Source organism: Stegodyphus dumicola, chromosome 6 (assembly GCF_044657685.1).
Source record: "Stegodyphus dumicola isolate Sdum_Otavi_A_Nest chromosome 6, ASM4465768v1".
Lineage (NCBI taxonomy): Eukaryota > Metazoa > Arthropoda > Arachnida > Araneae > Eresidae > Stegodyphus > Stegodyphus dumicola.
In genome coordinates, this window is record NC_140773.1 from 183,955,267 (window position 1) to 183,968,490 (window position 13,224).

At 31.7% G+C, this 13,224-nt stretch overlaps 1 protein-coding gene across 1 annotated transcript in view; it reads right to left on the reverse strand.

Moving 5' to 3' along the window:
- The window catches only part of Cyt-c1 (Cytochrome c1), a 54,766-nt gene that overhangs the window by 17,994 nt on the left and 23,548 nt on the right, over positions 1-13,224 (reverse strand). Inside the window, exon 4 of the mRNA XM_035370326.2 lies at positions 11,497-11,623. Within this exon, the coding sequence (XP_035226217.2) occupies positions 11,497-11,623 (127 nt within the window). The remainder of the gene's footprint in view (positions 1-11,496; positions 11,624-13,224) is intronic.

Consider the following 13,224-nt stretch of genomic DNA (forward strand, 5'->3'; position numbering starts at 1 on the left):
TTATGAAACCACGAGCTGATAGACAGAGAGCGCAGACTAGCAGCGCTCGAGCAATACAGATGTTTTTGAAATAAAAAAAATGGTCCTATGTGAAAACAAATGAAGAACTGTAACAAAGTTTTGGTGATGTATATGTTTTGTAAATAGACTGTAATAAAGTTTGTTCTAATAGCTTCACATTATTGGATTTGTGAAAATCTACCTGGCAGTCAGACTGAACGTAAGTACAAAGTAAATTTGATTTATTAATTTAATATTTTGTATTTTTACGTAACGTAACAAAATGGCATCCATTTATTACAGTGAAATAAAGACTTTTGAGTTTTTATTTTAAACAGAGAATATTACTGTTAAAATTTGAATAATTGATTCTATAATGAATATTTGTTGAACTTTGAATTATTTATTAAGAATTTGGTTTACGGACAGTAATAACATTACTTTCAATTTCAATTATGGAAGAACTTAAACGATTTAGAGGTTGTTTAAGAAAAAATTTTACTAAGACTGTGAATAATTTAGATGAGCTTTTAAAGACCAATACATTAGATTTAGACAAGGTTACAGCTCTTTTCACTCAACTTGATGATAAATGGCAAAAGATAAATACAGTCAAAAGTCGTTAATTCGGACACCCATAATCCGGAATGATCTATAATGCGGACCTCAAAACTACAAACATTCTGCGCATTTGTCGTGTTGACGCATGCCCTAGGCGTTTACGCATGCACGTAAGACCTTTATGGCTGCGGATATGCGTGTGCATAATAACGTTTACGCATGCGCATTTAATGTATAACGGATGGTATAAGGTAAGCTAAAATTATCTAATTATCTATTTCAGTTAATATTACAGATTGCGTTGTTCCTTAATCTTGTAATTGGATCCGGCTTATTATTTTTTGCAAACTGTTAGAGCAATTGTATAAAAGTAAGCTTGAACTTTCGATTATGTCAAACAGAATTTCCGATGCTGGAGCTCCCAAAGGATCTACAAAGCAAAAGTATGTTTCGATGTCCATCAAACAAAAAGTGGAATTGCTGCAAAAAATGGATAAAGGCATATCCTTTGTTTCTCTAACCATTCCGAAATCTGTTTATCAATATCACGCTGCTCTGGGGGGGGGAGGGACGTCGCCGCGCGCTCTGAATTGGAAGTTGATCTGTCAGCACTATATTTATCTTCAGGGCAGATGTTTTTATTTTATTTGGCTTATAATTCCTTATTAAATGTAGTATTTCATCTCGATGTACTCCGTCTTTGATATGATTTAAATCAAATGCCTCGTCATTATAATTCGCTTCCAATAGTGAAGAAAGTGACACAGAGGTTATTGAAAACGAAAAAATTTCGATTGACAAATTAGTGGGTATTCTTGACACAGCAATTATACGACTTGAACAGCGGAACTTTGTAACTGAACAAGAAATTATGTCTGTTTATAGAATGAAAGAGAAAGTATTATCACATAAAACGAAGCAACTTAAACAACTTAGATTGAAAGAAATGTTTAATAAAGTAAACAAATAAATATTAAGCCTTTTTTTTTTTTTTTTTTTGTAAATTTTGATACCCTTTAGATGATAATTGTTCTTTATTTCATAAATTACGGTTTCATATTTTTAATTTTGTAATTTCTGCATTCCATCTTACCAGATTTAAACTGATGATCTATAATCCAGAATCACCAAAGTCCTGACGAGTCCGGATTAACGACTTTTGACTGTACTTTGGATAAACAGGTATTAGAGTTATTGAATAGTAAAGATACCAAGTTTTCTAATGAAAAATTAGAAAAAGAAATCTAAACCACTGAATCATACAATGATAAATCTATATATTTTAAAATAAAAGTAACTATACTTGAACAGAACTTTAGTGAAGGGGAAAATATTTTACCTAAAGCTAAAAATGAAGCTGTTAAACGGAAATTTAAACTTCCTAAAATTGAATTAAAAAAGTTTAATGGTAAGGCAAAAGAATGGTTGGGATTTTGAAACCAGTTTAGAAAAATCCATGATCAGGAAATTTAATCGAAGATAGATATCAGTATTTACTACAATGTATGGAACCTGGATCTAAAGCTAGAGATCTTGTAGAGAGTTTTCCACTTATTTCTGAAACTATAATACAGCTATCGAATATTTGAAAGATAGGTTTGGAAGAGAAGATCTTTCGGTTGAAGTTTATGTGAGAGAATTACTCTGTTTAGTGATGAAAAATAGTAGTAATTCTGCAAATAAAATTTCTGTGTTTAAACTATATGATAAAATAGAAACACATTTACGTGCGTTAGAAAGTTTAAAGGTTACAACCGAGAAATATGCCGGTATGCTGCATCCTCTTGTTGAAGCCTGTTTACCCGATCCTATTTTGAGAATGTGGGAAAGAAATTTAGCCTCAGCTGAAAAAGGTATTAATTATTATTAGAACAAATTAGAAACTTTTAGATTAGAACAAATTAAAACTTTTGACGACATTTCTGAAAAAAAAATTGAAGTTGAAGAGAGAATAACAATAGTCAGACAAGGGTTTAATATAGAATGTTGATCACAAATGAAAGCATTTCCGAAACATAAACATGGAGGGCGGAATAAAATACTGACAGCTGCGAGACTTTTAAACAACAAATCGACAAAAAGGAAAACCTACAAAAAAGGGAAATTGTATTTTTTGCGGTGACAACCACGACTGTGTAGAATGTAAATCCACTAGATGTATGTCTTTAGATCAAAGAAAACAGATTTTGTTAAAGAAAGGTGTGTGTTTTACTTGTTTAACTCCAGGTAATTTATCTAAAGTTTGTAGAAAATGTTTTAAGCGTACAAAGTATTTCAGCAAACATTATTTGCTTATGTGTCCCAATGTATGTGAGTGCAGGGAAACCAAAAAAGATAAACATGATCAGAAGACCGAAATTACAGGACATACTCTGACGAATCAGACAAGTATCCCTAAAGTACTGATGCAAACGCTGAAGGTCCGTATTCATGGAAATCCGAATCAACAGCTTATTAGAGCCCTCATTGACATTGGGTCTCAAAGATCATATATTATGAAAGAACTGGCATCAGATATGGGGTATAAACCAGTGGGTGAAGAAAAATTGAAACATAGTCTTTTTGGAGGTACAGAATCAGTGCAGGATCATAAAAAATATCGCATGATAATAAGTAATATAGAAGGTACTTATAAATGTAATTTTGAAGTTAATGGCCAAAAGGAAATATGTGTTGCTATACAAAGTGTAACAAAGGGAATGTGGATGAAAGAACATAGACGACAAGGAATATGGCTGAGTGATTACAATAAGAAGGAAGATCCTCCACTGCAACCTACAAAAATACAACTTCTTATTGGGGCAGATATTGCTGGGAAGCTGATGACTGGCAGACAAAAGGAAACTGAAATGTGGATTAACTGCAATTGAAACTTATTTAGGATGGACAATAAGTAATAGGAAAATTACCAAATGTGTATACACATGAAGATATTATTTCTGTTTTATCCTTGTTCATTAACGAAAGTGCAGTTGCCGATCTTTGGAAGCTTAAAGCTATTGGTATCACCGATCCTCCAGAAAGCCTTCTAAAACAAGACTTGAAAGCGGCTATGTTGTATAATTTTCACGAAACCATGAAACGAGATGAAGATGGTAGATATACAGTATCACTGCCGTGGCTGGAAACACATTCATCAATTTCTAATTGTCGAGAACTCTCTGAAAAAAAGACTTTTGACAAATGTTCGTGAACTTGTTGCTAACGGTCACTTGAATAATTACCAAGAAGTTTTTAAGGACTGGATTCTAGAAGGTATTATAGAAGACGTTCCATTGCAAGATCAAGTCAGACTCTATTTATCACATCATTCAGTAATAAAGCATTCTTTCACCACTAAAATCAGGCCAGTATTCAATGCTTCAGCACATGAAAAGAATTTTGTTTCTCTCAATTCTTGCTTAGAAAAGGGGCCCAATCTGTTAGAACTGATACCTTCTATACTTTTACGATTTCGATTGAAAAGGTACGGAGTAACAGCTGATATGCATCAAGCCCTTTTTGCAGATAAATTTGAATCCACAAGATAGAGATTATTTGAGGTTCTTGTGGTATGAAGATGGTGATCCAAATAACTTAGTGATCTATATACATTGCAGAATACCATTTGAAGTAACTTCAAGCCCTTTTTTATTAGGTGCTACTATAGCATATCACTTGGATAATGTGGAGGAGGAAACTCAAGAAACGGCTAGGAAATTGAAAGAATCATTTTACGTCGATAATTGCGTGACCAGTTTTGACAATTTTGAAGAAGTTGAGAAGTTTATGAATTTGGCAAAACGGATAATGTCAGAAGCTAAATTTGAGCTTTGGGACTGGCAGTATAAGAAACCTGAAAAAAATTATAATCCTGGATTATTTTCAGAAATCAAACCTTTTTTAAAGGCAAGCGAAAATAAAACAAATTGTATTTCTGTATTGGGCTTTGTATGGGACGTAAAGGAAGATACTCTCAGCTGTGACACAAAAACATTTTCTGCTCAAGAAGTACCATTAGTAACGAAAAGGAAAATTTTATCCTTTACACAAGCGATTTTCGACCTGATTGGCTTCTCTTGTCCTTTGACACTGCTGCCGAAATTATTATTACGAGAATGTTGCAGATCAAAACTCTCGTGGGATCAAGAAGTGCCACAAAAGATTTTGAAGAAGTTTAATTTATGGCATAATCAAATTCTTGAATTGAAAGATATTAAAATTCCTCGTTGGATTGCGAAAGACTCTCAAATTCATGAACCTGATAAACGGAGTCTGCACGTACTCTGTGATGCAAGCAAAATGGCCTATGCAACATGCATATTTATTAGAATAGAAAATAATGAAGGTGTACATTGTCAGTTAGTGCAAGTTAAGTCCAGAATAGCTCCAACGAGAGTGACAACAATACCTTGCTTAGAATTATTAGCTTGTCTAATTGGTGTTCGACTAGCTGCAGTGGTAAGAAGAGATTTACATCTAACAGATATTAAAACTTTTTACTGGACAGATTCCAACAATGCTCTCTGTTGGATTAAACGAGAAGCTGTTTGGGCTACATTCGTGGGCAATAGAGTAAACAAAATTAGAAAATTACGTAGCTTTAAATAATTGGTATCATATTCCAGGTTCACAGAACCCAGCAGATACAGCTTCAACAAGAGGATGTACAGTACAACAATTAGTGAAAGCTCAGTGGTGGAACGGGCCAGAATGGGCTAAAGAAAACTTAAAGATTGACACTTATTATGAACTAGTGTAATCCGATGAATCTGTAATAAATTTGGAGAAAAGAAAATGTGCCATAACAGCTACCAACATTATAAATACAAGGGATTTATTCTACAATAGATATTCTTCATATAAAAAGATAGTAAGGATGATAGCTTGATAAAACAATTTGGCAAAAATGCCAGAAATTTACCTAAAGATTGTATTTTTGGAACATTACTTTTGCAGAATACACAGAAGCAGAAAATATTCTTTTAAAATTAATCCACGAAGAAAGTTTTGAATCTCATGAAGACAAAACAATTTGTGGATGAGAAAGGACTCTTACGAACTAAGACACAGATCTCTCAGAGAAATGACAGTAGAAATTTTAGATTTCCAATAATTCTTCCACCCAACCATGTTATTACCAATCTGTTAATCAAGGAAAAACACGAGGAAAATTTCCATGCAGGTGTTCAAGCCTTAATGGCAATTCTGAGAAGAAAATTTTGGATTCTCATTCGTACAGTTCGTCATTCCGCGTACAGTTTGTCATGTAATAAAAAACTGTGGTTGCTGTAGACGATTTAAGGTAACCTATTTTGATGTAAACCCCATACCATTACCAGAGGAGAGAGCAACAGACTCTGCAGTTTTCCAGATTATGGGTGTTGATTTTGGCTGGACCTTTATACCTTCGAGGCCAGAAGAAGGCATGGATAGTGATATTTACATGCGCTGTTCATTGGGCAATACATGTTGAAATTGTTACTACTCTATCCACAGAAGCATTTTTGCAAAGCCTGAGAAAATTCATAGCTCATAGAGGAAGACCAAGTATTATACATTCAGACAATAACTTTATGGGAACTAATAACCTTTTCCAGAAAATTAATTGGAAGAAAGTGAAGGGAAAAGCCACAATTAAAGAAAATTTAATGGAAATTTAATCCTCCTACATCAGCATGGTGGGAAAGACTGATCAGAATTATAAAAAACATGTTGAAGAGTATTTTAGCCAGGACAAGTCTAGATTACGAAGAATTACTGTGTTAATATGAAGTTGAAAATGTCGTCAATTCCCGTCCTTTGACTTACATATCGGAAGACATTCAAGATTTAATGCCTTTAAATCCATATATGTTTTTAAGTGACAATGCAGAAGGTTCTATGATTGCATTTTATGACATAAATGAAAGAGAGCTGAATAAGTGTTGGCAGTATCATCAGAAACTCAGAGAAGATTTAAGAAAAAGATTCAGAGCTGAATACTTAGGACAACTTAAAAATTCTAAGAAATCTGGTAAAATCAAGGAACAAGTAAAATTAAGAGAAATAGTTTTAGTTGGAAATGAAAACAGTAAACGGATTCATTGGCAGCAAAAATAATTAAGCTGCATCCAGGGAAGGATGGACATGTTCATGTTGTTCAAGAACAAGGAACGGTGACATAGTAAGACTCGTGCAGAATATTTATCCTTTCGAAATGGGTGAGCAAGCAAACGAAATGATGGTTTTGCAGTCTATTCCAGATGGAAAAGTCAAAGCAGACCTGAAATCTCCACCAGTTATTTCCAGAAGTGGGCGAATAATACATAAGCCAAAGAGACTTGTTCTGTGATCTTGAGTACAATTCCATCACACTCAAGGTAGGGAGATTGTTACGAAACCATTAGCTGATAGACAGAGGGTGCTGACTAACAGCACTCGAGCAATGCAGATGTTTTTGAAATGAAAATAAACAGTTGAGAACTGAGTAACGGAAAAAATTGTCCTATTTGAAAACAAATGAGGAACTGTAACAAATTTTTGGTGATGTATATGTTGTGTAAAAAGACAATAATAAAGTTTGTTCTAATAGCTTCACATTATTGGATTTGTGAAGATCTACCTGGCAGTCAGACTGAACGTAAGTACAAAGTAAATTGGATTTATTAATTTGATATTTTGTATTTTTATGTAATGTAACAAGTGTAGCAATTAATAAACTACTACATTATTTCAATATTCTGCTTGGCCAATATAAACCACTTAGAATTTTTAAAAAAGTGACCATTGAGCTTGCGGGATTCTACTGAAGAGAAAAAGAGATAAATAATGGTAAAAATTTTTGAAGTAAAAAATTCTCAAATGCATTAAAAAAAAAAAAAACTTTGTACATATATGCAATAAAAGCTAATTTCAGAGAAGTATTGATGTAGGAATGGTGAGTCACAGAAGTGTAAAAATGCTGATTGCGAAGATACTTGATGCTTAGAACGTAGAATTCGTAAAGACTAGGAAACTTAGCAGTCAAGGTGGTTTTAATTCCATTTTTTTCCCCCCCAACTGACATTTGTGACCACAATCACTTGACACTCTAGTCATGTCTATTCAAGAACATTACATTTTTGATATTGTTGGGATAGGAAGTGAGCATAGCGAAATTACGTCCTAGCAGCATAGAGAGAGTAGTTAAAGTGTGTAGTTATCCATATGGCAGGCTGTTTAGAGAAGAGTTTTGATTTAAGTTCTCAAAGTTTAGGTTCCCAATTACTACATTATCAACATTATGCAAACTTCATAGTACAGATTAATCCAGAAATGACGCAGTCTAGAAACATAATTATTATTTTCAGAATGAAGACGGGAGTTAAAGAGCTATTATTAATTTATTATTTGATAGATATTTTATATTTTACATATCCCCCCCTTGAAGAAGAAAATAAGTTGGTGAAAGAAAGGCCTTTTTTTAGAGAGAAGTGTTAAAGCAGTAGCCAATGAATGTAAATCATAAAAGTCTGACCAACATAATTAAACAACTATGAAGTATAAATTTTGAATATTAATTTTTAAAAATAAATTTAAATTTCAAAATCCTATTAAATTTTCAGTATTGCAGTCCAAAAGTTTTTTTCATAATTCTTCGGGGAAGGTTCTTGTCATCACAGAGTATCACAAATAAAAACTTTCTATTATACAGTACAAAGTCCGAAATCTGGACTCGTCGGGACTTCAGCAATTCCAGATTTGGGATTTTTCCGGATAATAGATAAATAAAATTAAAAAAATATGAAATCATGATTTATGAAATAATGAAGTATTTATGATCTAAAGAGTATCAAAATTTACCAAAAAAAAAAAAAAAAAAAAAAAGCTTAATATTTGTTTACCTTATTAAACATTTCTTTCAATGCAAGTTGTTTTGTTTTTTGTGCTAATACTTTCTCTTTAATTCTGTAGACAGACATAATCTCTTGTTTAGTTACATTGAAGTCCTGTAACTGCTATTTCGAGAATTCCGACTAACTTGGCAATAGAAAGTTTCTCGTTTTCAGTAACTTCTCTGTCACTTTCTTAACCATCGGTAGTGGTTTTTTCTGGATCTAGAACCATACTAGAGATTTTGCATTCATTAATTGATTGATGATTGAGAAGCACTGTCATCACAATGAAAAACTTCTTTTATATAATCTTCATTTATCACCGCTTCTCCACATTTCTTTACAAAATCCATTAATTGGAAAATTTCACCTTTGTTTTGCGATATCTGAAAAGTTTTAAAATTAGCAGCTATCATTATCAAATTTAGCTATCCTTTACTATACATATTTGGCTACGCATCATGAGCTTGGTGACTAACGACAAAATGTTCCATTAAATTTTATCTTGTTTCTATCACGCACTGAGACAGTTAAGCCTGAACTTTATTACTTTAGTTATTATATTTATGTCTATTTCTTGCACATGCTTAAGGCTTATCAGAGTTCTGAATTAATAAATTCCCACCATATACTTAAGCCTTATTGAGAGCAGGCGCTAGATATCTTACCGCCTGATGCAGTCTCTGAGGATCCTAAATTCTCTGACTCGATGTGGCCACACCTAGTCCTGGAGCTGGTTCTGTGTTTATGTGAATAACAAATCAGTTATTCTTAATTCAAATAGCCCTAAATGTAATCTTTGAGTCTATAAGTATCATCAACAAAATCTATTTTTAGCATATGGAAAGAAAGTTTTGGTAAATTATTCCTCGTCAACATTTTTTAGCACATTTAACTTAAATAAATTTGTAATCATCGCCAGGCGTAATGTCAACATAAAAGGTTATATACTCCTTTATTATTCAATTACTAACATAAAAAAATTGTTTAGGTAGCACTACATGAGTCAGTCATTACTCAATTTGTCATGTTTTGATAAGTATGCGGTGATGAAAGGAAAGTATAATAAATAATGATTTGCCGGGTTAGCGTCAGATCAATGATGTACCTATGTGGAATGATTGGATTTAAGACGTATGCCAAGCACATACGCAGCAAGAGCCAAATTACTGATCGTACAAATTTAAGCTAAAAAACAAGGTATTTTATTTAGTGTCGAAGTGAAATTAAGAATCGGGACTCTTCAGATGTTTTTATTATGTGTGGAGGGGACAATCAAATGCACATGCGTGAAGCCTATGAGAAAACGTTGTTGGTTGTTTCGAGGTCCGGATTTTAGATCATTCTGGATAATGGACGTCCAGATTATGGACTTTGTACTGTATTATTATGTTATTGCATTACATTTGCAATCAGAAGAATTTATTCAATTACTCACAATCCGTCTGTGTTGCAATTTCAAGTTTTCATAATAAATCAAGAACTCATTTCATTTCTGTGTTAAGAACTATGGAACTATTTTGTCAAAAACTTTTCATTGTACATTTTTCTACTATTTTGAAAACAGAGGTTAAGAACTTTCAAAATAAATTTTTGTCAATTTATTGTCATTTACTTTTACTTAGAAATTATATTTTGTTGTAATATTTTTAAATTAGATTTTTAAGTACTTTCTAATTTACATGTGAGAGAACTCAATAATGATAGAGCATAGTGAAATGTACAGGGTACCACATATATGTAGCACACGAATCACTGAATCACGTACAGCACATGAATCACTGAAAATCTCTCATTTACTTATATCCCCTACATAAACCAGCATAATTAGTAACTTTGTTTCAATATTTTTTGTAAAAATAGACGTAATTTGCAAATTTTCTTAATTCTGCACACAAGTATAGTAGAATTTCATTTATAGATACTCCCAGTGTTTAAAATTCATTTCTTTAATTGCTTGGTTTTCTTTTTAATCAAAATAAAATTAATCTTATTATTAATTTATTTTTGTTTCCTTTAAACATTTCTCTAATTTAAGCAATTCAAACAGTATATTAAGAAGATTTGTATTATATAGTTGATTTTATATTTTTACATAAATGGAAAAAATAATTTTTGCTTAATTTTAGTAGTATACATAAATGTTATACTGCATAGTTAAAATAAAAACAAGTTTAGTTTTGGACCTTCACAGATAAATATTAATTTAGCTGCTACAATATAACTGCTATATGTTAGGGAAAAAGGGCAAATACAGTCAAAAGTCTTTAATCCGGATTCGTCGGGACTTCGGCGATTCCGGATTATCAGTTTTTTCTGGATTATAGAGCATCAGTTTAAATCTGGTAAGATGGCATGCAGAAATTATAAAATTAAAAATATGATACCGTAATTTATGAAATAAAGAGCAATTATGATTAAAAGGGTATCAAAATAAAAAAGCTTAATATTTATTTTTTACTTTATTAAACATTTCATTAAACATGTGTAATGCATACATTACGCATAGTCGAAATTAGAAAACTGCAACCAGAAAACTATTTGATGTGCATTCGTGATATTTATAATGGCAAGGAATTTGATTTAAATCGTATCAAAGACGGAGTACATCGAGATGAAATACTTACAACATTTAGTAAGGAATTATAAGCAGAATAAAATAAAATCATCTGCTCTGAAGATAAGGTTAGTGCTGACAGATCAACTTCAAGTTCATTGAGCACCGCGTTAACGCATGCTTAGAAAGTTTGTAGCTTTGAGGTCCGGATTATGGACGTCCGGATTAAAGACTTTCGACTGTAACAACAATTTTTAAAAAATTACAAAATAAAAAATATAATTATGAAATAAAAATATTTTTAGAAATCTAATCTGCGTCAAATTAAAACATTAAAAAATTAATAAAATTTAATTTTTTTAAAAAAATTCACTCACTCTGCATTAAATTTGCATTTGACCTACACAAAAAGAGAATCTAATTATTTGAATTTTTTTAATACCCAAATAGGTTTTAATCTCAGCTCAGATATTTACAGTTCTGAGATATGCATAAAATATTTTTTAAAAATTGAAATGTACATTACAAGAAGTAATATGTTACCTCTTCAGCTTCAACCTTTGCTTCTTCTTCAGTATGAGATACATTTATCAGTTCCCGATAACGCATATATTGCATGCTATGGCATGCTGCACAAACTTGTTTGTATACTTCATAGCCGCGCCTTATACTGCAAGTACAGAATAATCATTTAAGAATACAACTGTGTTTACATAAAAAAGAAACTTAACATTAAGTGATTAAAATCTATTTTACATAACAAACAAAAAAATCCTGCATTTCATTATAATAATTAATATGCAACTGCAACTCCATATCAGTTTTCTTGTAAATAATTAAATGTTTAACTGTTACTTGCCCATTATGGAATATCATATATAAGCAATAATTAGGAATGATATAATCTGTCCACCATGAGAAGAGAAGCAAAAAACTCATAAAAGGTTGAAAACAAGTGAATTCAAATTACATTATTATGGAGTATGCATTATCAATCCCTCTTTAAAGTAAGATGCCGAGATCATTTGACACCAAGTAATGTAAGAGGGACTAAGTCTCTTCTCATGGTAGACAGACTTTATCTGTTTCCTCTCACAATTGTTTTTATAAATGGCAGTCATTTTGAGAAACACTGCATAGTGTTCATATTTATACACTGCAAAGCGTTAATACTTAAAAAAGACTATTACATTTCTGAACAGTATATTTATAGTTTACCTTCATAATAGTGTCTGTACACATACATTTCTGTACAGAAATTAATTACATAAATAAGTTAAGGACCTATCAGCTAATAGAAATTGAATAAACTAAAGCAGTTATCTGCATATGAACTTCATTTTTATAACACTATTCTAAGAAAAAAAATCTGTAAATATGATGCATTATTATTATTAAACTTAATCTAGTATTCAATGTAACTGTACAACAAATTCAACAATAAAATAAATTTTTTCAATTAGCATTAAATTATAAAATTTCTTGTAACATTTATATTTTACACTTACAATATTCCCACATATTTTAAAGAAGATAAACAAATTTTTATTGTAAGTTTTATTAACAGTTAGCTTTATATTGATTCTTCCTTATGTTTTCATTTCATCATATACTCAATTAGCCCACAGGTTTAGGCAGATTTTAAGTCAAGTAACATAGCTTAAATTGAGAATATAATAATAATTAGCATGATTCATAACAGAAACTTAGTTGTTGCCACTATGCTCGCTAAAGGCTTGGCGATAAGATGTGCTGATCAGAAGAGATATGAATGCCTGATGTTGGCAAGGTTGGTTGGTAAATGTTAAGAGTTAGTTGCACTTTGTTTACCTGACCCATTTAGTGCCATAGCTTCAGGTAAATTTGTTTAGTTAATATACAGTATTTAATATAATAAAATTCTAATAAGCTGCTAAAGCACCAGAGGTGATAAGTTGTCTTGAATTATTTTAAGTTTAATTTGCTGTAAGGAGTAAAGTTGTATTTTTTTTTTTTTTTTTTTTTAAATTTCCAATGGCAGATTACGAACAGTTACAGCAAAAAACAAGAACAAAGAACATAGACTATAGCAACACAAGGAAGGAGAAACAGGTGTAGCAGAGTCCATTAATCTAACATATCTCTTGCCTTCCAGTAACGCTTGGCGAGAAAAGTCTTGCACAGAGCAGTACAGTGGGGTAGATGTGCGGCATCAATCACCTCTCCAAAGCTGCACAGAGTGCATATCGGAGAAGGAACAATTTTGAATCTATGAAGATGATAATGTAGGCA